Raw genomic sequence first — 23,214 nt, forward strand, 5'->3', positions numbered from 1 at the left:
AAGCGGGTCCCTCAGCTTAGTACTCTTTGTGCTGCTGGGGTTGTAGTGTCCTTCACCAATTTGGGCCCATGCGGCTTGGCGCTCATTTTCATCCAGATCTCGCAATCCCCCGGTGTTTTCCTCATTTCCCGAATCTTCTTCCGTATACAGTCCCACTATTGCCCCGAATTGTGCCATAGAGATCGAGTATCTCGTCCCACCACATCGAAATGCAACCCCCTCATTGTTAAAAGGGTCACACCTTGAAGTGAAGGTGAAAGTACTGTAGAATTCCATAATGCATTGATGTACCGATCGAAGGCGAGTGGTCAAGGCAACCCTTAGTGGTCCGGTAACAAGGTTATTGAATCGGTCGAGCTGGTTCACCAAGATTAATAGGTCCGTGCACGCTTGCCTTGGGTACTCTTCGGGTCTTGTTTGAAGTATCTCATACTTAGCTCTAGCATCGAGCTCATTTGCATTAAATCTTGTGAACTTCGACATCTGAAAGAATACACCAAAAGTTAGCACGAAACAGTGAGATTTTTGGAAGAAACTGCAAACGGTGAGCTGGACACGGCCCCGTGCTCAGCGGGCACGACCCCGTGTCCAGGCGTCTGTTACTCAAAAACTTCATTTTTCGACCAGGTCCCGAAAATCTGAAAATTTTTGGTCAAGTAGTAGCGGTTTCCCCCGAAAATGAAACCCCAAGTGCCGTTTTTCTCAAAACAAACCGTTTACCCCTTCAATTTTATCTTTTTCGGTTCAAAAACAAGGTTTTGAGGTTTTTTGTGAGAAATTGGGCAAATCTATCAACAATACAAGTGTAATTACTTCCCATTATACTAATCTAAACTAATGCTAGCAAATTATTTCAGAAATTTGAGGTTCGATCTGGATGAACTTCAAGAACCCTAGATTTTTCCCCAAATTTTTGATGTTTTAACTACATGCAAGTAACTAATCTAACTACTAATGATTGTAGAATCATACCTTGATGTTGTTAGATCTAGAGGTAACGTCAAAAATCTGCAGAAAATCGCTTCGGACCGGAGCTTTTTTCGGGGAAACGGGGCGTGTGGAATGATGTAACTATTGTGAAAAGAGGGTTTTATTCTGACAGTCGCGCAGACACGGCCCCGTGTCCAGCGGACACGGCCCCGTGCCGAGCAAAGTTTTAAATTTTTTTTTTCTTTTTTTTCTTTTTTTTAGTGCTCGTGTGAGTGCCTGTTTTTCCCAAAAATATGGTGAGAGGACTTACCGGTTTTTGATGTATACTCACTTGTTCGTAACATACCAGGTATGATGTGGGTGCCTTTTATTCGTCGACCGTTTGAAACAAGATCTCGTCTTCCTCATCCTCAATGGATCCTCGATAGAGCTTTAGCCATTGGCCATTGACTTTGAATGGAATTCCATTTCGAGATTTAATTTCCACTGCACCGTGAGGAAAAATATGGGTGATGGAAAAAGGTCCTGACCACCTAGATTTTAGTTTGCCCGGAAATAATCGAAGTCATGAATTAAACAATAGAACTTGGTCTCCTACTCGAAATTCATTAGGCTTAATGTATTTGTCGTGTAAATTTTTCATTCTTTCCTTATAAATTTCTGAGTTAGAGTATGCATAATTTCTTAGTTCGTCTAATTCATTTATTTGATAAAATCGATTTTTACCTGCAATTTCTAAATCTAGGTTTACACTTTTTATTGCCCAGTAGGCGTTGTGAGCTATTTCTACTAGCAAATGACAACTTTTTACATAGACGAGCTTATATGGGGTTGTGCCTATAGTTGTTTTATAAGCAGTACGAAAGGCCCATAAAGCATCATCTAGTTTATCAGCCCATTCCTTTTTATTTAATTCTACGGTTTTTTCAAGTATACGTTTTAAACCTCTATTAATCACTTCGGCTTGTCCGTTTGTTTGAGGGTGATATGCTGTTGAGACCCGATGATAGACCCCATATCTTGTTAAGATTTTTTCAAGTTGATGGTTACAAAAATGGGTACCTCTATCACTTGTTAATGCTTTGGGTGTTCTAAAACGAGAGAATAATTTTTTCAGAAATTTTACCACAACTCTTCCATCATTTGTTGGAAGGGCTTCGGCCTCGGCCCATTTAGACAAGTAATCAACTGCCACAAGTATATATTTATTTCCTTTTGATGGTGGGAAGGGTCCCATGAAATCGAGTCCCCACACATCAAAAATTTCACAAACGAGAATGCCATTTTGAGGCATTTCGTTTTTGGAAGAAATATTACCTGATCTTTGGCAAGCATCACATGTCTTTACAAGATTTTGCGCATCTTTGTAAATGGTCGGCCAATAAAATCCTGAATCAAATACCTTTCGTGCGGTACTAGCGGCACCATGATGTCCCCCATATGGACCTTCATGACAATGGCGGAGAATTCTTCGTGCTTCGCTGCCATGGACACACCTTCGGATGAGTTGGTCAGCACACATTTTAAAAAGATAAGGATCTTCCCAAAAGTAATGCTTCACATCGGCAAAGAACTTCTTTCTTTGGTAATGTGGCCATCCTTTGGTGACTATACCGCTAGCTAAGTAGTTAGCGTAGTCGGCATACCATGGTTCTTGTCTACTTTCCACCATTTCCAGGGATTCTGTTGTGAATTTTTCATTGATTTTCTTGTCCCTGGTTGCTTCTAAAGCTGGGTCTTCTAGGCGAGAAAGATGATCTGCCGCAGTGTTTTCTGCTCCTCTTTTGTCTTTGATTTCAATATCAAATTCTTGGAGGAGTAGAATCCACCTGATCAAACGTGGTTTGGCGTCTTGTTTCTTGAAAAGGTATCGGATAGCTGCATGATCTGTATAGACTACAGTTTTAGAAAGAACAAGGTAAGAACGAAATTTATCAAAAGCAAATACCACGGCTAGTAATTCTTTTTCAGTAGTTGTGTAATTCTCTTGTGCATCATTAAGTGTTTTACTAGCATAATAAATTGGGTGGAAATGCTTTTCTTTTCTTTGTCCCAAGACTGCTCCAACGGCAAAGTCACTTGCATCACACATGATTTCGAAAGGTAGTTTCCAATCGGGTGCTATCATGATAGGTGCATTGACTAGCATTTCCTTGAGGGTTAAAAATGCTTGATTGCAATCCTTGTCAAAGATGAAAGGCGCATCTTTTTCAAGTAATTTTGTTAAAGGTCTTGAAATTTTTGAAAAGTCTTTGATAAACCTTCTATAAAATCTGGCATGCCCTAGGAAACTTCTGATTGCTCTAACGGAGGAGGGTGGAGGTAATCGAGAAATAGTGTCTACTTTTTCTCGATCAACTTCCATTCCTTCGCTCGAGATTTTATGACCGAGAACTATTCCCTCTGTTACCATGAAATGACATTTTTCCCAATTAAGGGCGAGGTTAGTTTCCTCACATCGGGATAGCATTCGTTCAAGGTTATCGAGGCATTGGTCATATGAATCTCCAAAGATAGAAAAGTCGTCCATGAAGACTTCCATTGTCTTTTCTATCATATCATGGAAAATGGCCACCATGCAACGTTGGAATGTTGCGGGGGCATTACATAGACCGAATGGCATGCAACGATAAGCAAAAGTTCTGTAGGGGCATGTGAAAGTTGTCTTTTCTTGGTCTTCAGGTGCTATTGGAATTTGAAAGTAACCTGAAAAACCATCCAAGAAACAGTAAAATTTATGACCGGATAATCGTTCTAACATTTGATCAATGAAGGGCAAAGGAAAGTGGTCTTTCCTTGTTGCTTCATTTAATCGTCTATAGTCTATACAAACTCTCCATCTTGTGACGGTTCTTGTTGGTATTAATTCATTTTTTTTCATTAATTATTACCGTCATACCTCCTTTCTTTGGGAGTACTTGGACGGGACTTACCCATGGACTATCGGAGATAGGATAAATTAGTCCGGCGTTAAGTAGTTTGATGACCTCATTTTTAACCACTTCTTGCACATTGGGATTTACTCTTCGTTGTGGTTGTATTACTGTTTTGTAGTCATCATTCATTAAAATTTTGTGCGTGCACATGGAAGGACTTATTCCTTTAATATCTACAAGCTTCCAAGCGATCGCATTTTTGTGTTTTTTAAGAAGATTTATTAATTTTTCTCTTTCTACGCTACTTAATTTAGACGAAATAATTACAGGTAATTTACCATCTTTGTCTAGAAAAGCATATTCCAAACCTTTCGGAAGTTCCTTGAGCTCAATGGGTGGGTCTTTAGGAGACTCCTTATTACGTGTCTCATCTAGATCAAGAATTTTAAAGGTTTGTTCTATGGTGACCTCTTCTTCAACAAAGTGGTCAATTTCTTCACTTGTATCGGGTGGTTCATCTTCATCTTCAATTAGGGGGTCATTATTGCCAAAAGGATATTTCATTGCACGCTCAAGATCTGTGCTCCTTTTGAATGCCCCTAACTGAAGAGGTAGATTATTAAACTTCCGGTTTTTCAGAGCTTCATGAGTTTTTACAAAAGGTCGTCCCAATACTAGAGGAGCGTCATCGAGGATGACAAAGTCGGTTGGGATTACCATTTGATTTGTTTGAACCAAGACATCCTCCACTACACCAATTGATTTTATTACTTTCCGATTGGATAGAAAAATGGGTATTTGAAGTGGAGTAAAATCACTAATACTTAATTTTTCGAAAATGTAATTAGGCATTATGTTAACACAAAGATCTTTATCAATAGTGACATTACTAATAAATGTATTTTGAAAAAAAAAACATGGAACCGGTGTAATGTTAATTTCAAAAGGATCTTCTTTTATTAGCGAGGTTTGATCATTAGTCAACTTAACACTTACCATTTCTTCAATTTTAGTGTTAGTGTTTAACTCTTTTAAAAACTTAGCATGAGTTGGTACTAAACAGTGATTTTCGAAAGAAGGTGACAAGAGATTAATTTCTTCAAAATTAGACTCTTCTTGAATTTTAGCGTTATCGGCCTCACCTTTTTCGTTGTCTAACTCATGTGTCGGTTTTTCACTTTCTTGTTCTTCCATTTTTACATTTTCAACTATCTCTACGTTATTATTACAATTTAATTCTTCTCTTGCGCGGGACTCCTCTTCCCTTGCGCGAGATTCTTTTATGCAACGTTCGATAGTTTTAATGTGTTCTAATATCCTATCGGTTACTTCGGTGATAGAGAAAGGATCGGGATCCTTAAAGCTTGAATCCGGTTGTTCGATCCTTGGTTCCTCATAGTACCCATATGAAGTAGCTGGTTCACACCATTGTTCTTCATTGTAAGCATATGATGGATAAGGGTCGTAATTTTGTTCTTCATAGTACTCATATGAGGTGGGTTGTTCACACCATGGTTCCTCATAATAAGTATATGAAGGTGGTGGCTCATATCTTGACTCCTCAAAGTATGAGTATGAAGGTTCATACCTTGGTTCATCAAAATATGAGTATGAGGGGTGAGGTTCATACCTTTGGTCTTCATAGGATATGTATGAAGTCGATGGGTCGTACCTGGGCTCCTCATAATAGTTGTATGAAGTGGATGGTTGAAATAAGTTACAACATTGTACCGAGTGCGGGTTACCACAATTAGTGCAATATTCTCTCATATAATCATCCTCATCATAGGTGTAGTTGTAACCTCCTGAGTATTGATCCATAAGAATCACTCAGCAGACCACAACTGAGTCTCGAGACCAGAAAACAGAAAGAAAGACGGAAACAGAGGTTGGACACGGCCCCGTGTCTAGTAAACACGGCCCCGTGTTCAGGGTCTGTATCTGGGCGTTTTAATTAAAGTTACTGGTCTCGTTGAGCACGGGGGCGTGTTCAGTGAGCACGGCCCCGTGTTCAGGCTACTGTAAATGCAAACTAAACTAAAATGCAGAAAAATGTGCGCGCGTTTTAAAAAGGTTTTAAAAAAAACTGATTAGGCCGTCAATTTTAAGCTTTCTTAAAATCCTTGTGTCCCCGGCAACGGCGCCAAAAACTTGATGCGTGTGGGTGTGTATATATTTTAGGTGTATATTTTAAGCCCTTTTTACACTTTTTAGCCAAGTTTTGAATTTATAAAACACGATATTTACTAACACTACACACACATATGGGCAAGTGCACACATCGTGGACGTAGTATAGTGTTGGTAAGATACCGAGGTCGTCCAAGGACACAAGAGCTTTTAGTACCGGTTTATCCTCAACGTCTAACCAAATCAAAATGTTAGAAAAGATTCTTAAAACTAAGAAAATAAAACTAAATGCTGAAAAATAAAAATAAAAGTAAAACAGATAGACAAGATGAATCACTTGGATCCGACTCGTGTATAGTGTAACCTTTGATTATTTTCGCACTTTTGCACTTGTTTAAGAGATTATCTTAGTTATTGTAGTAGGCCCCTCTTTTGAAGGTGACGTTACCCTCAACCCAGTAGTTTGAGTCAGCAAGGATACAATCCTAAAGGGTCGGATTATTGAAAGATAATTAATTAAGTTATTAATGCAAATTATGGTAGGCCCCTCTTTTGAAGGTGACGTTACCCTCGACTAAGTAGTCTGAGTCAGCAGAGATACAGTCCTAAATAGCCGGGTTATAGTATTAATAGTAGTTAACTTATGAGGGGGTCAAAGAGTTTGGATCCCCGCCATCCAATACCTTTGGGTATTGAAGGAGATCCTACTAAATTTGACCCAGGTCCCTTGCAGGACCTCTAAACGCTGAACAAGGGCAAGACCCTTACCAAACGGTTCCCTTAACCCCCGACCAGGTAGCCAACATACCTCCATATAGACCGTGGAGATATGAATGGTGAAAATCTTTTATTTTATATAGACAGTAAAATAATTTCAAGACACCACGGACAAACGATAAGGAAGAATCACCTTCAACATAAGAAACTAGTTATTAAAGTCATTAATACAAAACCAAATAAAAAGTGCAAAAGATTAAAAATAAAAAGTAATACACTAGACACTTGTCTTCACCAAGTGATGTAAGAGACTTAGGCAAACATGGCCTTTGATTGTCAAGAACTCTTACGATCAATCTTGGATCCCGAGACGACTCACACACTCTATGATGGACAATGGATGATGGTGGTGGATGATGGTGTTATGGTGGTGGTGGGTGGTGGGTGGTGGGTGCAGTGTGAGAGAGGTGGTGTGCCAAGGGATGAGTTGAAATAGCTCTAAGCACTCCTATTTATAGGCTGAACAGAAGCCTGGGCACGGCCCCGTGTCCGTCTGACACACTCTCTCTTCATTAATTGTAATTCGCAATTACAATAAATGCGCCTGCAGTACTCTGACCACGCCCCCGTGTCCGCTGGGCACGGCCCCGTGGTGGGCAATAGAAGCTTCTACAGGTTTGTCTTTTCTGCTGCTTCTTGGGCACGGCCTCGTGCTCGCTGAGCACGGGGCGTGTTCAGTCTTCTGCCTTCTCTGTTTTGCTTGGGAGGATGTTGTCGAGGGGTCGGGCATTCCACTTTTGTTCCTTTTCTTGTATTTATGTTAGATTTTGCTGCCTTTTTGCTTCTTTTGTTAATTTGAGCTCATTTAATCCTGAAAATACAAAAGGAAGACAAAATCACACTTTTTCCAACATTAGTACTAAAAAAGGGTTAGTTTTATGCCACAATTGATATAATTTATATGTTGCATTTTGCGTGTATCACGTCACAAGAATAAAGAGTATTTGGCACATTTCGTACCAACTTGATAGGCTGCCAAAGCCTCAGCCACACGTGTGTTAATCAAGTTTGTCAACTCAGCCTGAGTCATCGCAATTTGACCACGCCCATGGCCTCGTCCGCTCATGATTCTATATAAGAGAAGGGAAAAAGTTAAGGGTCGGAATTGAGTAGGAGTCAAATATCATGATGACCTCTACAGACCACTATGTTTACATCAAACAACAGAGCGGAACCCCCTTCACACTTGTTAAGCCTCGCTGGGACTCACATGCAACCCACATTATTATTATGTGTGCACCCATAATAACAATGCAGTTTGCATGTTTTTCTCAGCTCCTCCCAACTCGTGCTAAAAGGTTCCTCAAATTCGAGTAGCAAGACAAAGAACACCACAAAACATAAATCATGAAAGTCTAGAGGAATGTCGCCCTGTGACTCTATCAACCACATAACATCGGCAAGTAACACATGAATTTAGTCTGTAGTGCTAAGTGTGCAATCACATGCAACATCATACGTAGGTGTACACTAGATATACTATGCAATAATAAAGAAGAGACGAACCTTGCAATCTGGAGCTGAGTGTCATGGTCGAATTCGAAGCTGTTCGGTTATAGTCTGGTTTTATAAAACGTTTTAAAACCTAGTTCACTATAACCAGTGGCTCTGATACCAAACTGTCACACCCCCAAAATACCACATGCGGAAACACCGCGGGACGTGTGACGTACCAGGATCCAAGCCACCAATCACATTGAACTATAACACGATATAATTAAAAGTTCCCATTTACTTCATAAACAATTTCGAATCACAACTTAAAACAAGTACGTACAGCGGAAGCATAATGTAAATAGTTATTCAAGTGTTTCAAAACAATGCGCAAAACCAATGAACATGTATCCAAGAGCTACGACCCGTGACCACTCCAGCACTCCCAGATAGCAAGTTCCATCCATGAATCTAACGACCTGCAAGCATGCAGACAAGTGTGTCAGACAACGCTGGTGAGTTCAAAGTTTGTTAACACGTTTAGTTACCAAATATGAGTTTAGAACATTTCAGAGATTAGATGTTGTTAATAACACGATTATCGCAGATGGCTCCAGATTATTTGCCCTTCCCCAATGCTCTATCAAACATTGTTCAAGTGGTTAAGGTAATTAGTTCACGACCGTCCTCCCCGGTATGGTGTGAGGGTGCCAAACCTAATAGCGCTATCAACTAATAACCCCGTTGCCTCCCCGTCAACCAATCGGTATATGATGGGACTTAATGATGGAAATGAGTGTATTAACCAACATCCCAGTTTAACATTCCAGTTAAACCCGTTAACCCAATATTCCTCCCTGGAATATTTACCCGATGTCCCTCCCCATGACGCATGCTTGAAAAAGAGTAGTGAACTCACCTTAGATTTGCTCGATTTATTAAGTTACCCGTTCCAGTTAGTCAACCAATCCTACCGTGGTTAACAATACTTATCAGTTTCATAATCACCCAAGTCACATATTTTACACAGATTGCATTCATCACAGGGTTACTGTACAACACGTAGCATGCATATCATCATTAACATGTAACAGATAGAGTTTTGAAATCATCACAGACTGTTCTGTCTAATCTTTCACTTACAACACTCTCCACGAAGAACTGGTCTTTCGTGGAATGCCTCATTGGCGAAGAACCCCATGACGAAGGATGATCCTTCGTCGAGAGGGTGGGTGACGAAAGACCCTAGTGTTTCATTGAGAACCAATCAACGAAGAACCTAGTTCTTCGTCACTTGTGTTCTTCGTGGGACAGTCCTTCACCAAACAGTTTCAATCCTAATCACACACACAATCCCCATCATTACTCAATAACTTGATCACATGGACTCTAATCGTGTCACAACAATGTTCATCATTAATAACAACAAACCCTTTTTCTCAAATGCATCAATTACAGTTCATAGTTATTGACTCTCACACTCATGATGTCCAAGCCAAAACCCTAATACTCATGCGACACTACCAAATCACATTAACAGTTGGCCTAACCTGCTGTTCATCAGCGGTTTAATTCAACAATTCCAAATCATCACAAAACATCGAATACACTACAAATCAAATCATACAGTTTGTTGCAATCATCACCGAGCTTTCTATTAACATGCATCCCTAATTACACATACAAACTTATCGCTACACATGATCACGTATCGAACATAAATCCAATGAACGAAGCAAAACACTAACCTTGATACAAGATAAAACAACAGTGCTTAGGGTAATTAAACTGAGAAGATGATGCTTTGAAGGGGGTTTGCTGTCGTCGTTAGGTTTAGAGGGGGTCTAGGGTTTGCAATGTGTTAGTTACGTGATGTATTAGACCTCTATGCTATATACGCTCAAGTCAGTGAACTGTTTTTTTTCTGGGCTTCGAAGATAACTGGGCCGGCGATGATCCCACTAGCGACGAACTTCATTCTTCGTCAATGACAAAGTTCATTCTTCATCGGGCAAGTTAATGACGAAGTTCATTCTTCGTCGAGCAAGTCAACGACGAAGTTCATTCTTCATCGAGCAATGTTGTGACGAAAAGGGTTTTTGCCATTTTGTCATTAAAGGTTTTATTAAATGTTCACTTATTAAATCACCAAGTAACTTATACTAGAATCATTCTAAAATAATATACATGATACAATGTACGACGAAATATAAAACAGGATTGTAAAACAGGTAACGCGTAAAGGAAAAGTCATGAAATCTCGGGTTGTCACAACGTCAACCCGTAAGCTGCATCATTTCCGCGTTTGTTTCTCTCGGCCGTCCACCAATCGAGAGCTCGGGATTGGAAGAAGCCAGTAGCGTTAAGAGTACGGAGATTATCAGGACATCCACTCTGGCACAGGGTGACCTCGATCGAATCAAACCATTAGAACATGGCTGTAGGCCCATCTTCGCCAGTAAATGCTTTCGGGCCGCAGGCTTTGAACTGTTTGAAGCTAAAAGCAGCTTTTGGCGAATCAGTCCTGAACTCTTCAGAAGATTTGTTGGCATTCTCATTCAATTCACTAACAATTTGCGGAATGACTTTCGCCATTTGTTTAGCGATGAGAGCTACAATGCGTTTGTCTTCATGGTTTCGGCATGCAGATCGGGAATGGAAGGATCCAAATGACGACATTGTCTGCAATAGACAGCGTCATAGGACTCAAACACAGTTTCGAGTAAGTCGAACATAACCTAACGGATTTCTCCATAGTCTGCTTTATAAAGCTCAGGACACATCAACCACGTAAACACATAAACACATAAGCACATAATCACAGAAGCACGTAAGCACGTAAGGTCACAGTAACATAAGGCAGTTAGAACACAGAAACCATACTATATTTGCACGTATTCACCTGCACATACAGCACGAATCCACCTATCAATCAAAGTCCGCGGGTTCGAGAATAGCGATTGCAATTAGCGAGTACACGTCGAGTAATATAGCATAAGCGAGTAACATAGCATGCGATCATCCACAAGTAGCGATTTGTTAGCGATTTGAGGAAGAGGTGCAGTGCGGGTGGTATGTGTCGATCAAAGCGAACAACGAAAAGCGTATAAATCACCAAAAATCGAAACACGTAAATAGTTAAAATCATATAAAATCCACATAAAAGCGACAAAATATCAGAGTCAGAAGTTGCGGGCTCAGAATCAAAACACATAAAATCAGCGATTGCGAGCTTGAAATCGAGGATAGATCGTCTAAGGCTTGATAGACATCGACTACCCAAAGTGATTCGACTATTCACAAGGACTTTTGGTACACACTTTGGCTTTCGGGACTGTGCTCTTGCCTCGATTTGGGCGAACGACACGCATCCTTCCAGTTACAGCATGACTTCAAGTCGTTGGAGTCCGTCGAGACTTTGGTGAGAGTTTTGTAAAACCAAAAGTAAGGAGCGGAATAAATCGTCGAGATTCGGGTTTCACCCCTAACTTAACGACTTCGTTCCTGTTTTGATAAAATAGAGAGGGGTTATGCGTTAAAGTATGCATTTCACCCCTGATTCAACGCAAATTTCCCCCGTTTGTAGATAAAAATGTGGGTCGAACAAGCGATTTAGTCGAGAGTTTGCGGTTTTCAAACCTAATCTTGACATAATCATTCGTTCATTTGAAAGTAGTGTGCGGTGATAGTGTAGTGTTCAGCGAGTGCGAGCGAGAGTAGCAAGTAAGCTTGTGCGGAATCCCCTACTGGGTTCGTACAAATCGGTATGTTGGTACTTAGACTATAGACTAGGTCGTTTCTAAGACATCAACCCGGACTAGGTCGAGTCTTGCCTAATTCCCTATAGTTATGGCTCTGATACCAATCTGTCACACCCCAAGTGATGACGGAAACATCAGGGCGCGGCACTGAGCGAAACAGATTGTCCAAGAGAAATTCCATAACAACTAAATTACCGGATAGTTAATATTATGTCCCATACCATAACCCATCAAGTCAAATAATTATTACAGACAGCGATATCTCAAAGACAAGTAATATGTTTCGACAACTCAGATTCAAATAAATAAATTGTCTTTGTTTCTAGACTCTCCTACTTGACTCCATGAAAGCAAGCAACATCCTAGCATCTCAAACACCTGTCACATACGTTAAAATAAAGGTCAATAAACATAGTGTAAAGGTGAGCATACAAGTTTAATAGTATAATAGAGTTCAAAATCGTTTACGCATAACCAGCATGTAACATGTATAAAGTGAAGGCAAGTGGGTTATCGATAGAGAAATATGCACAGACGTGACTGCGAGTTGTAGAATGCGCAACACATATCTCCACTGGGACACGTGAAGTAAAGCCCTTAACAACACCTGTCCACGACAGGTGCTGAGTCCAAACTATAGTACTGTCGTTGCTAAGGTGTCAGGCAACAATCACTGTGTTAACATAACATACAAGCATTCATTGAACAACATGTAACATGCAATAACGGTCAGCGTATAAATAGTGTTTGCTTTGTGTGTCGATTGTGTTTTAGAATAGGTAACGTATGTAACACCCAAAAGTGTGTAAAGCAAAAGGGATCGAGTATACTCACAGATCGTGCTTAACAAGTAAACACTCTCTTGGATTGAAGGGAGCGCTGGGAGAGATTAGCTTGAACAGTTAACGATAGTATAAGTGAAGAACGGTGCATAAAAAGGTGCAAAGTGTCCAAGTGTCGAACGGTAATCCGATCGGATGTCATTCGATTGGATTGACAATCGTCTGGTAAGGATGTGTTTGTGTATGATGGCTTTGAAGTTTTCGTTGTAGCATTTTGAAAACAGAGAAGTATCCCTGCCTTTCAGGTCGTTCGATCGAATGGCGGTTCGATCGGATGGTGATCCGTTCGGCGAGACATTTCTTTGGAGAACAAGTTCACAGCAGGATTGTCATCCAATCGGATGTTCTACCGATCGGGTGGCAATCCGTTAGATCTAACTATACATTGAACATGTTGAAAATTGTTAAGTGTTGAGATCAAGTGCAATTCGATCGGATTGCGGTTCGATCGGATGGCAATCCTATCGGACGACAATCCGTCTGGCGACCTAATCGTGTTGCTAACTTGAAAATTCGTTAAGTTTTGCGGTTTGCTCGAGACGCTATGTCAACGTGCTAAACAACACTAACCCCATCATGACCCAAGGGATCCGATCGACCAGGAATCACTCTAGCCCGACCAGTCAACTGTTCGAGACGGTTGTTCATGTTTAACTCGAAATCAGTTGTCTCTTGGATAGAATTCTGATCTTGAACCAACACATCACTAAGAAGGAGTAGATGATCAGAACGAGCTCCGATTCTATCGGTTTTGAGTGCATTGAGTGTAAAAGAGTTGAAAGAAAGTTGGAAAGCCATCTTTCAATCCTTTTCACCATGAAAATGTTTAGATCTGTGTGAAAATATTGTTTAATCATGTAGAAATCCTTCAGATATGGGTTGTTCTTGGTGGAACGAAGCCAAAACTTGAAGTTCTAAGAACTCCATGATGACATCACCCTAGAACATCTCAAATCCACTGATTTCACGGTTAAAAGTTAAGATTCAAAGGTGAAAAGATGAAGGAGTGCGTGTAGATCATAGAAGTACAAGATTTAGGTTGAAAACTTACAAGAATCGCGAGAAATCGAGAGAAATGTGTGCTTGAGTTCGGCTGGTCGAGTGGAGGAGCTGTTACAACACAAGTGATGTGACAGGAGGGTATTTATAGGGTTTCCAAAAGAGGAAAGTGCACAAGGGTCAGATTGGTCACCGATCGGATGGCGACTCGATCGGATGGCAATCCGATCGGATGGCCACTCGATCGGTTGGCCATTCGATCCAAGTGTCCTGCGTGTTGAGTTTTGTCATTTCGATTCACGTGTTGAGCGTTGCGATGCTGTAACACCCCAAAACCTACAAGCATGTACATTATATAGTTAAATAAAAATATAAACCTAGTTAGAATGTAATTTGAAAGAATAACCTAAAAGAGAAGGTTTAGTTAATTAAAGACAAATTGTAGAAACTTGAGGGACCAAGTAAGGGAATGGGGAAAGTGATTTTCTTAAAAATAAAATACTAACACACACCACACACACTTCAGTGTGTGTGTGTGTCGACTGAACCAAGGGGAAACAAACCCAAGCCCTCAAGTTCTACAAATTCAGCAAATTGAAGGAGAATTCTTGGTCCAAATCATTGCATGTTCGCATAAAAACGATCATCTAAGCTAGACAAACGAATGGTAAGTCGAATTCCATGATTTGGTAATTTTTCATGAATGGGTTTTGATTTAGTATGAAGCTTTCTTTGAAATTGATTATGAATGTATGTTGAAATTACCTTATAGAGGGCCAAATCATGTTTAATTTCTGATTTAGTTAAAGATTTATATAAAACCCACTTGCAAATGTGATGATAGGAAGAATTATAAAAGTTCTATGTTAATTGGTATGATGACTAGAATTGGTAGTGTTCATATCAACGGGTTGTTAGTTAGAAACAATTTATGAATGAAAGTTGCATAGAAAATTATTAGAATTTGATGTTCTTGATGAAGTTGATATGAAATGGTTAGGTTATGATCATAATACTTGTACTCTATGCTTGATAGGTAGTACGCACGCCAAGTGTTTGTTAAAATGCTTGAAAGAAATAAATCTCATATTGATGCATTATTACATTGATTAGGACCTAGACAACCTTGAATGATAATGTATATCTTAAGAACGAATTTCAAATATGACATGAGATTAAAGTATGTGAATTCGGAATGTAGGAATAAAAGAAGAAAGTTCAAGTCAATCCGGGTCGCAAGCGAAGGACGGCAAAGGTAAGTTTTGCTTACACAAGACTATTGGCATGTTCTATTATAGTACTTTATCAATTAATGGTTGAAGTTGTGTACTTGTAAGAAAGCTATTGTATTTCGATTGCATAACATAAATATGGGTCGAACGAGTTAGAAGGGTAATGTATCAAGTTAAGGACGAATTCATGTAGGTATGAAGATTAGAAAGGTTTACTTGAGATGCATGTTTGTAATTGATGTCGTATGAATTCTTTGTTTCTTTGTAATAAAGACGGCTAACGGTTTGGTTGAATGTAGGTAAAGCAACTTGCTAAATGGCGTCGCTTGGATCGAACACCCTCATGATGCACGCTTCCGCAAGGACATTAGCTTCGGTTAAAAGTTTTGTTAAATGTACTTTTTGGTAAAACGGGTCTTTTGTAAGTAACAAAACTTGGTCGTTGTTAGTGGTCGAACTCGTAGTCGAAGACAATGTTAGTTATTTATCAAATGTTGGGTTGTAAGCTATTTTAATATCTCCTAGTTAATGATGCTATGGTAAAATACAGAATTTTCACTTATGAATTATTTGACCCGTTTGGTATTTTGTCGAATGAAGCTCGTTAGTGTCTTTTAAGTTTTAGACCTTACAAGTTGGTATCAGAGCCTAGGTTTGAGGGATTCGAGTAGGTGATGGTGCTCGAACTCAAACCGAAAGCTCTTGTGAAAGTGTGTTCGTTCCAAAGCGCCGCGCAAGTAAGTAATTTAAGGACTTTATGTTTGTAGATAGAAATGGGAATGGGTTATGGTTTAGTTACTAGTATAACATGGTTGGGGATGTTTTGGTGCGCTATAGAAAGTTTCGGGTCTGCCCAGGGCCGTTTCGGGTTGAAAAAGGGGCTGGAAATGAAAGATTTTAGTAAAACAGCGTTTGCACAACAGGAAGGCCGTCGGCGACGGACTCCTATACCGTCGGCGACGGTACCCCTTCACCCGACGGCCTAACTTCCTGCCTACGGACAATTGGCAGCGACGCAACATTCCAGGGACCGTCGGCGACGCACACATGTGCCGTCGGCGACGGCCCTCCCTTGTTTGATTTTCCTGAATTGCTTGTTTGTTATACCGAAACTCCTTAGTTCAGTTCTAGTCTTCTTAAATGCTTGAAAACCCTTTAAGGTGACAACAAGACTATGAAAGTTAACCGACTTACGTGTCCAAGGGTGAACGTGTGAAAGAATGAGAAGTTGTATATACAAATGAATGAAGTAAGCGATGTAATACGAATGTTCTAAGAGAGGTCGAATGGATCTATAATTTAAGAGAATAAATTATTAAGAATGAATAATGCATAGAATGACGAGGAGAACGAATGTAATAATGTTTGACGCGAATGTTTATTTGTAGATGGCAAGTGGAGGAAACACGGATGCAACCGAACGTATAACTCGAAACGAGTTAAACAAGATGATCTCGGATGAAGTAACGAGGGTAATTGATGCAAACGTTTCCAAGCTAGCACAAGAGGTGGAGGGCCAAGTACTAAGTACGGTAGAAAATATGATCACGGGCAAGGTGGATGAATTGAAGGAAATGATAGCCGGAATTCAAGGCAAGAAAGAGACAAGACGGTGCACCTACAAGGATTTTATGGCATGTAAGCCTACGACCTTTAACGGGGAAATTGACCCCATAGAATGCCAAAGATGGATAGCTAACATGGAAGGGGTGTTCATTCGGAGTCATTGCGACAAGGAAGACCAAGTCATGTTTGCCACGGGGCAACTCATGCGAAGGGCTAAAGATTGGTGGGACTCGTGTAGTAAGGAGATTGGGGAAAATCGAGTTCAAACCTTGACTTGGCAAGAATTCAAACAGCCTTTTATCAAGTACCGTTGCCCGCAATCAGCTGTGGATCGAATTCAAGAAGATTTTCTCCGATTGCGACAAAGGGATGAATCAGTTAACGAAATCACGAACACTTTCCTCGATCAACTGAAGTTTTGTGAAGAAATAGTTGGAACAGAAAGGAAGAAGATTATTCGTTATCATGGCATGCTCAAAGCTGAAATTCGGGAGTTCATAACTCCTTCAAAATGTGAAACTTTGGACGAGATCATTGATTTAGCAAGGGATAGAGAAATCGAGATAAAGAGGCAAGATGAACGTGGGGAGAAAAGGCAAACCGAGAAGGGGTCAGCTCAAGGCTCATCTAAGAAACCCAAAACGCATGATCAAGGAAAGAAGGAAGCTTCCAAAGGCGGGTTTCCACGATGCAAAACATGTGGAAAACCCCATTCCGGTGAATGCTTGTTGGGAAGGAAGGGGTGTTACAATTGCGGGCAAGAAGGGCATCCGTACTATAACTGTCCGAATCCCAAAAGGGTGTGCTACAATTGTAATGAATCGGGCCATGTGAAAGCCGATTGCCCAAAGCTCAAACAAGGGTCGAAGAAGGAAGGAAAGAAAGAAGAAACCGCGAAAGCGAAGGGAAGAATGTTTCAAATCTCCACGGAAGAAGCAAGAGCTCACCCGAATGTGGTCTCAGGTATCTATATGATAAACTCTATACCCACTTATATATTATTTGATACCGGAGCTAGTAGGTCATTCATTTCTAGTGAGCTTGTACGTTCCCCTTTATTCACGATAGAAAGAATGTGTACACCTCTCGAAGTAGAAATTGCCGACTGTAAGAGTTACCTTTTGCACGAAATATGTAGAGGTTGTAAAATCACCATAGATGATGAAGATTTTGATATTGATTTGATTCCCATGGTTTTGGGAGAATTTAAAGTAGTGGTAGGTATGGATTGGTTATCCCGTTATCACGCGGAAATTTTATGCGAAAACAAAATTATTCATGTGACATCCCCTAAAGGGAAACGGGTAACCATTCATGGGGAAAGGGAAGTAGGAGCAAAATTTTGCACTATCCTAGAAGCAATTAAGTACGTGAGGAATGGAAGTAAAGCATTTTTGGCCTATGTAGTCGATACTAAATTAGGAGCTTTAAAAATTGAAGATACTAAGGTAGTGAATGAATACTCGGATGTATTTCCGGACGAATTGCCGGGACTTCCACCCGAGCGGGAAGTCGAGTTTCGTATCGAATTAGAACCAAATGCCAAACCGGTAGCCAAAGCCCCTTACCGGTTGGCACCCGCGGAAGTACGGGAATTAATGGTCCAATTACAAGAACTTCTTGACAAGGGTTTCATACGCCCTAGCGTATCCCCGTGGGGAGCGCCTGTTTTGTTTGTTAAAAAGAAAGATGGGTCGATGAGAATGTGCATCGACTACCGTGAACTTAACAAACTCACGGTAAAGAACCGATACCCACTTCCGAGAATAGATGATCTCTTTGATCAACTACAAGGGGCGAGTTGGTTCTCAAAAATCGACTTGCGATCGGGCTACCATCAAGTACGAGTAAGGGAAGAGGATGTACCTAAGACTGCGTTCAGAACTCGCTACGGACATTACGAATTCCTGGTAATGTCATTCGGGTTAACTAATGCTCCGGCCGCTTTTATGGATCTAATGAATAGGGTATGCCGAAATATGTTAGACCGGTTTGTCATAGTGTTTATTGATGACATTTTAGTATACTCTCGTAGCGAGCCTGAACATGCAAGTCATTTACGTCAGGTACTCGAAACGCTTCGAAAGGAAAGATTATATGCTAAGTTTTCTAAGTGTGCGTTTTGGCTTAGGGAAGTGCAGTTTTTAGGACATGTAATTAACGAAAAGGGGATTTTAGTGGATCCCTCTAAGGTAGAAGCCGTGATGAAATGGGTACCCCCGAAGAATGTAGGTGAAGTAAGAAGTTTCTTAGGTCTAGCCGGCTATTATCGGAGATTTATCCAAGACTTCTCCAAAATAGCCCTCCCTTTAACTAAACTAACAAAGAAAGAAGAAAGGTTCGAATGGAATGATGATCAGCAGAAAGCTTTTCGAATGTTAAAGGAGAAATTGTCAAGTTCCCCCATTCTAACGCTGTCAGAAGGAACGAAAGACTTAGTGGTTTATGCAGACGCATCTCATCAAGGGTTGGGTTGTGTCTTGATGCAACGAGGCAAGGTCATTACCTATGCTTCAAGACAACTAAAGCAACATGAAATTAACTATCCAACCCATGATCTCGAACTGGCGGCGGTAGTGTTTGCCTTAAAAATCTGGAGGCATTATTTGTATGGAACGAAATGCACCATTTATTCGGACCACAAAAGCCTTAGATACTTCTTCGAGCAGAAAGATCTCAATATGAGGCAACGAAGGTGGCTAGAGTTGATCAAAGATTACGACTGCGACATTCTTTACCATCCGGGAAAAGCTAATGTTGTAGCGGATGCGCTAAGCCGGAAGGAATACCCACCACCCATTCGAGTGAAATCGATGAGAATGATAGTTACACCAAACCTTCTTGAAACGATACGAAAGGAGCAAGACGAGTCCTTGAATAAAGGAGATCCGAAAGGTGAAAGAACGAAAGGGTTTGAAAGTGAACTTGAAGCAAACGCGAGCGGATTAAGAACAAGGTTTGGGCGAGTTTGGATACCGCGACACTGTGAAGCAAAGACCTTATTATTGGAAGAAGCACACAAGTCCCGTTACTCGGTCCATCCGGGAGCCACTAAAATGTATCGCAATTTGAAGGAAAATTATTGGTGGCCGGGAATGAAACGTGATATTGTTAAGTATGTATCTAAATGCTTGACATGTTCCCAAGTAAAGGCGGAACATCAAAAACCTTACGGGAAACTACAACCCCTAGAAATTCCGGTATGGAAATGGGAGAATGTGGCTATGGATCTTGTGACCAAACTTCCGAAAACCAAGAAAGGGCATGATGCAATATGGGTCGTTGTTGACCGTCTTACCAAAAGTGCCCATTTTCTACCCATTCGAGAGACCTATTCCTCGGAAAGGTTAGCGGAAGTTTATGTGAATGAAATCGTTTCCCGCCATGGTGTGCCGGTGTCTAACGTCTCAGACCGGGATACGCGATTCACCTCCCGCTACTGGCGGAAGTTTCATGAAGGAATGGGTACTCAATTGCATCTAAGTACCGCATACCACCCGCAAACGGATGGCCAAACCGAACGAACGATTCAAACTCTCATAGACATGTTGAGAGCATGCGTGATAGATTTCGGGGGAAATTGGGATGAACATTTGCCGCTAGTAGAATTTTCATATAATAATAGCTACCAAAGTAGTATACAAATGGCGCCGTATGAAATGATGTATGGAAGAAGGTGTAGAACCCCGGTTTGTTGGGGAGAAGTAGGGCAAAGGGAACTCGCACCGAATGATGTGGTGGCGATAACCAACGAAAAGATCGACGTCGTACGGGCTCGGTTAAAAGCGGCGCAAGACCGACAAAAGTCCTATGCGGATAGAAGAAGTCGCCCTATCGAGTTCCAAGTGGGGGACCGAGTATTTTTGAAGGTGTCTCCGTGGAAAGGTATAATTCGATTTCGTAAGCGAGGAAAGTTGGGTCCCCGATATATCGGACCGTTCGAGATTCTAGCTCGAGTTGGAAAGGTGGCCTACCGGTTAAATCTACCATCTTCGTTGGAAGGGATTCATAGTACCTTTCACGTGTCGCAATTACGAAAATGCTTAGCGGATGAAACGGCCCATGTACCAATTGAAGACATTGAGATCGATGAGAAAATGAATTATATAGAAAGACCGGTAGCTATAAAAGATTCCAAAGTAAAGACGCTTCGTAACAAGGAAATCAAGCAAGTCTTAGTCCAATGGCAACACAGAAAGGGATCGGATCTCACTTGGGAGTCGGAGGATGAGATGAAGAAGTTCTACCCGTTTTTATTTGGTACGTTAGCCAGGTTTCGAGGACGAAACCTCTTTTAAGGGGGGTGGACTTGTAACACCCCAAAACCTACAAGCATGTACATTATATAGTTAAATAAAAATATAAACCTAGTTAGAATGTAATTTGAAAGAATAACCTAAAAGAGAAGGTTTAGTTAATTAAAGACAAATTGTAGAAACTTGAGGGACCAAATAAGGGAATGGGGAAAGTGATTTTCTTAAAAATAAAATACTAACACACACCACACACACTTCAGTGTGTGTGTGTGTCGACTGAACCAAGGGGAAACAAACCCAAGCCCTCAAGTTCTACAAATTCAGCAAATTGAAGGAGAATTCTTGGTCCAAATCATTGCATGTTCGCATAAAAACGATCATCTAAGCTAGACAAACGAATGGTAAGTCGAATTCCATGATTTGGTAATTTTTCATGAATGGGTTTTGATTTAGTATGAAGCTTTCTTTGAAATTGATTATGAATGTATGTTGAAATTACCTTATAGAGGGCCAAATCATGTTTAATTTCTGATTTAGTTAAAGATTTATATAAAACCCACTTGCAAATGTGATGATAGGAAGAATTATAAAAGTTCTATGTTAATTGGTATGATGACTAGAATTGGTAGTGTTCATATCAACGGGTTGTTAGTTAGAAACAATTTATGAATGAAAGTTGCATAGAAAATTATTAGAATTTGATGTTCTTGATGAAGTTGATATGAAATGGTTAGGTTATGCTCATAATACTTGTACTCTATGCTTGATAGGTAGTACGCACGCCAAGTGTTTGTTAAAATGCTTGAAAGAAATAAATCTCATATTGATGCATTATTACATTGATTAGGACCTAGACAACCTTGAATGATAATGTATATCTTAAGAACGAATTTCAAATATGACATGAGATTAAAGTATGTGAATTCGGAATGTAGGAATAAAAGAAGAAAGTTCAAGTCAATCCGGGTCGCAAGCGAAGGACGGCAAAGGTAAGTTTTGCTTACACAAGACTATTGGCATGTTCTATTATAGTACTTTATCAATTAATGGTTGAAGTTGTGTACTTGTAAGAAAGCTATTGTATTTCGATTGCATAACATAAATATGGGTCGAACGAGTTAGAAGGGTAATGTATCAAGTTAAGGACGAATTCATGTAGGTATGAAGATTAGAAAGGTTTACTTGAGATGCATGTTTGTAATTGATGTCGTATGAATTCTTTGTTTCTTTGTAATAAAGACGGCTAACGGTTTGGTTGAATGTAGGTAAAGCAACTTGCTAAATGGCGTCGCTTGGATCGAACACCCTCATGATGCACGCTTCCGCAAGGACATTAGCTTCGGTTAAAAGTTTTGTTAAATGTACTTTTTGGTAAAACGGGTCTTTTGTAAGTAACAAAACTTGGTCGTTGTTAGTGGTCGAACTCGTAGTCGAAGACAATGTTAGTTATTTATCAAATGTTGGGTTGTAAGCTATTTTAATATCTCCTAGTTAATGATGCTATGGTAAAATACAGAATTTTCACTTATGAATTATTTGACCCGTTTGGTATTTTGTCGAATGAAGCTCGTTAGTGTCTTTTAAGTTTTAGACCTTACAGATGCGTTTCGAGTGAGCGATGCGATAGAATTACCCATTAGTTACACAAATAACCTAACTACTATATCTAACATACAATCACCATAAATAACTTGCGTTTAGGGTTTGCGATTTAGATTGCGATGCGATAGAGTTGCGATTGCATTTGGAGTAATCACCACAAACATAAAGTAAACATGCACAAGTAATACATAAGTAACACACACACGTAAAACAATATCCAGAACGCATAATTCGGGTTGCGAATGCGATTGCGTTGCGATAAGCGATAAAGCGTTAAAACATGCGATTAAACCTCGATTATTCACAGATACTCCACATAATACAACTAAAGCAAACAAAATAAAGATTCGATTACAAGTCAAAGAAGTCAAAACAGTAATTAAGCAAGGAGTGACAGATCGCAATTAACAATCTTTTCTTCCTTTGACTTCAATCTTGACTTTGACTTTCAAAACACGGGGTGTTACAATAGGAACCATGCTACTAACCACTAAGAGGCGAAAAGCTATCTGGGCGATTTATGGTGAGGATCTTCATTCATTATGTAACAAGTTTATGTATCGGTATGTCTAAACAATGGATACAAATGTGAAAATTTTCTAGATAGACTTGTGGTATAGGTTGATGCTTGAGTTTTCTTAGCAATAACTGATCATAATGATGTTGTATACCTTTTAAGGATCTATCACGATACCGTTGAGCTATTTTTTTGGATTTGTACAAAATATTTTGATACCATGGGTATTTAGACTGGTCATCCTCTTCCAGCTTCTATTATTTCTTTTCTTGAGTGGTGACATATAATTTAGA

General features: G+C 40.1%; 1 protein-coding gene and 1 long non-coding RNA gene across 2 annotated transcripts; both read left to right on the forward strand.

Moving 5' to 3' along the window:
• Window positions 1-14,260: 14,260 nt before the first annotated feature.
• Window positions 14,261-15,542, forward strand: LOC110884334. The gene is made up of 3 exons (XR_002561078.1): window positions 14,261-14,415; window positions 14,950-15,003; window positions 15,280-15,542. It is a non-coding gene; the product is annotated as an uncharacterized LOC110884334 (long non-coding RNA).
• Window positions 15,543-15,753: 211 nt separating this feature from the next.
• LOC118482606 lies at window positions 15,754-22,330 on the forward strand. The gene is made up of 4 exons (XM_035978158.1): window positions 15,754-15,942; window positions 16,369-17,509; window positions 21,738-21,791; window positions 22,068-22,330. Exons 1-4 carry the CDS (start codon window positions 15,754-15,756, stop codon window positions 22,082-22,084), a joined length of 1,401 nt encoding a protein of 466 aa, XP_035834051.1. The 3' UTR covers window positions 22,085-22,330.
• The last annotated feature ends 884 nt before the right edge of the window (window positions 22,331-23,214 follow it).

This window comes from Helianthus annuus, chromosome 10 (genome assembly GCF_002127325.2).
Source record: "Helianthus annuus cultivar XRQ/B chromosome 10, HanXRQr2.0-SUNRISE, whole genome shotgun sequence".
Taxonomy (NCBI): Eukaryota; Viridiplantae; Streptophyta; class Magnoliopsida; order Asterales; family Asteraceae; genus Helianthus; species Helianthus annuus.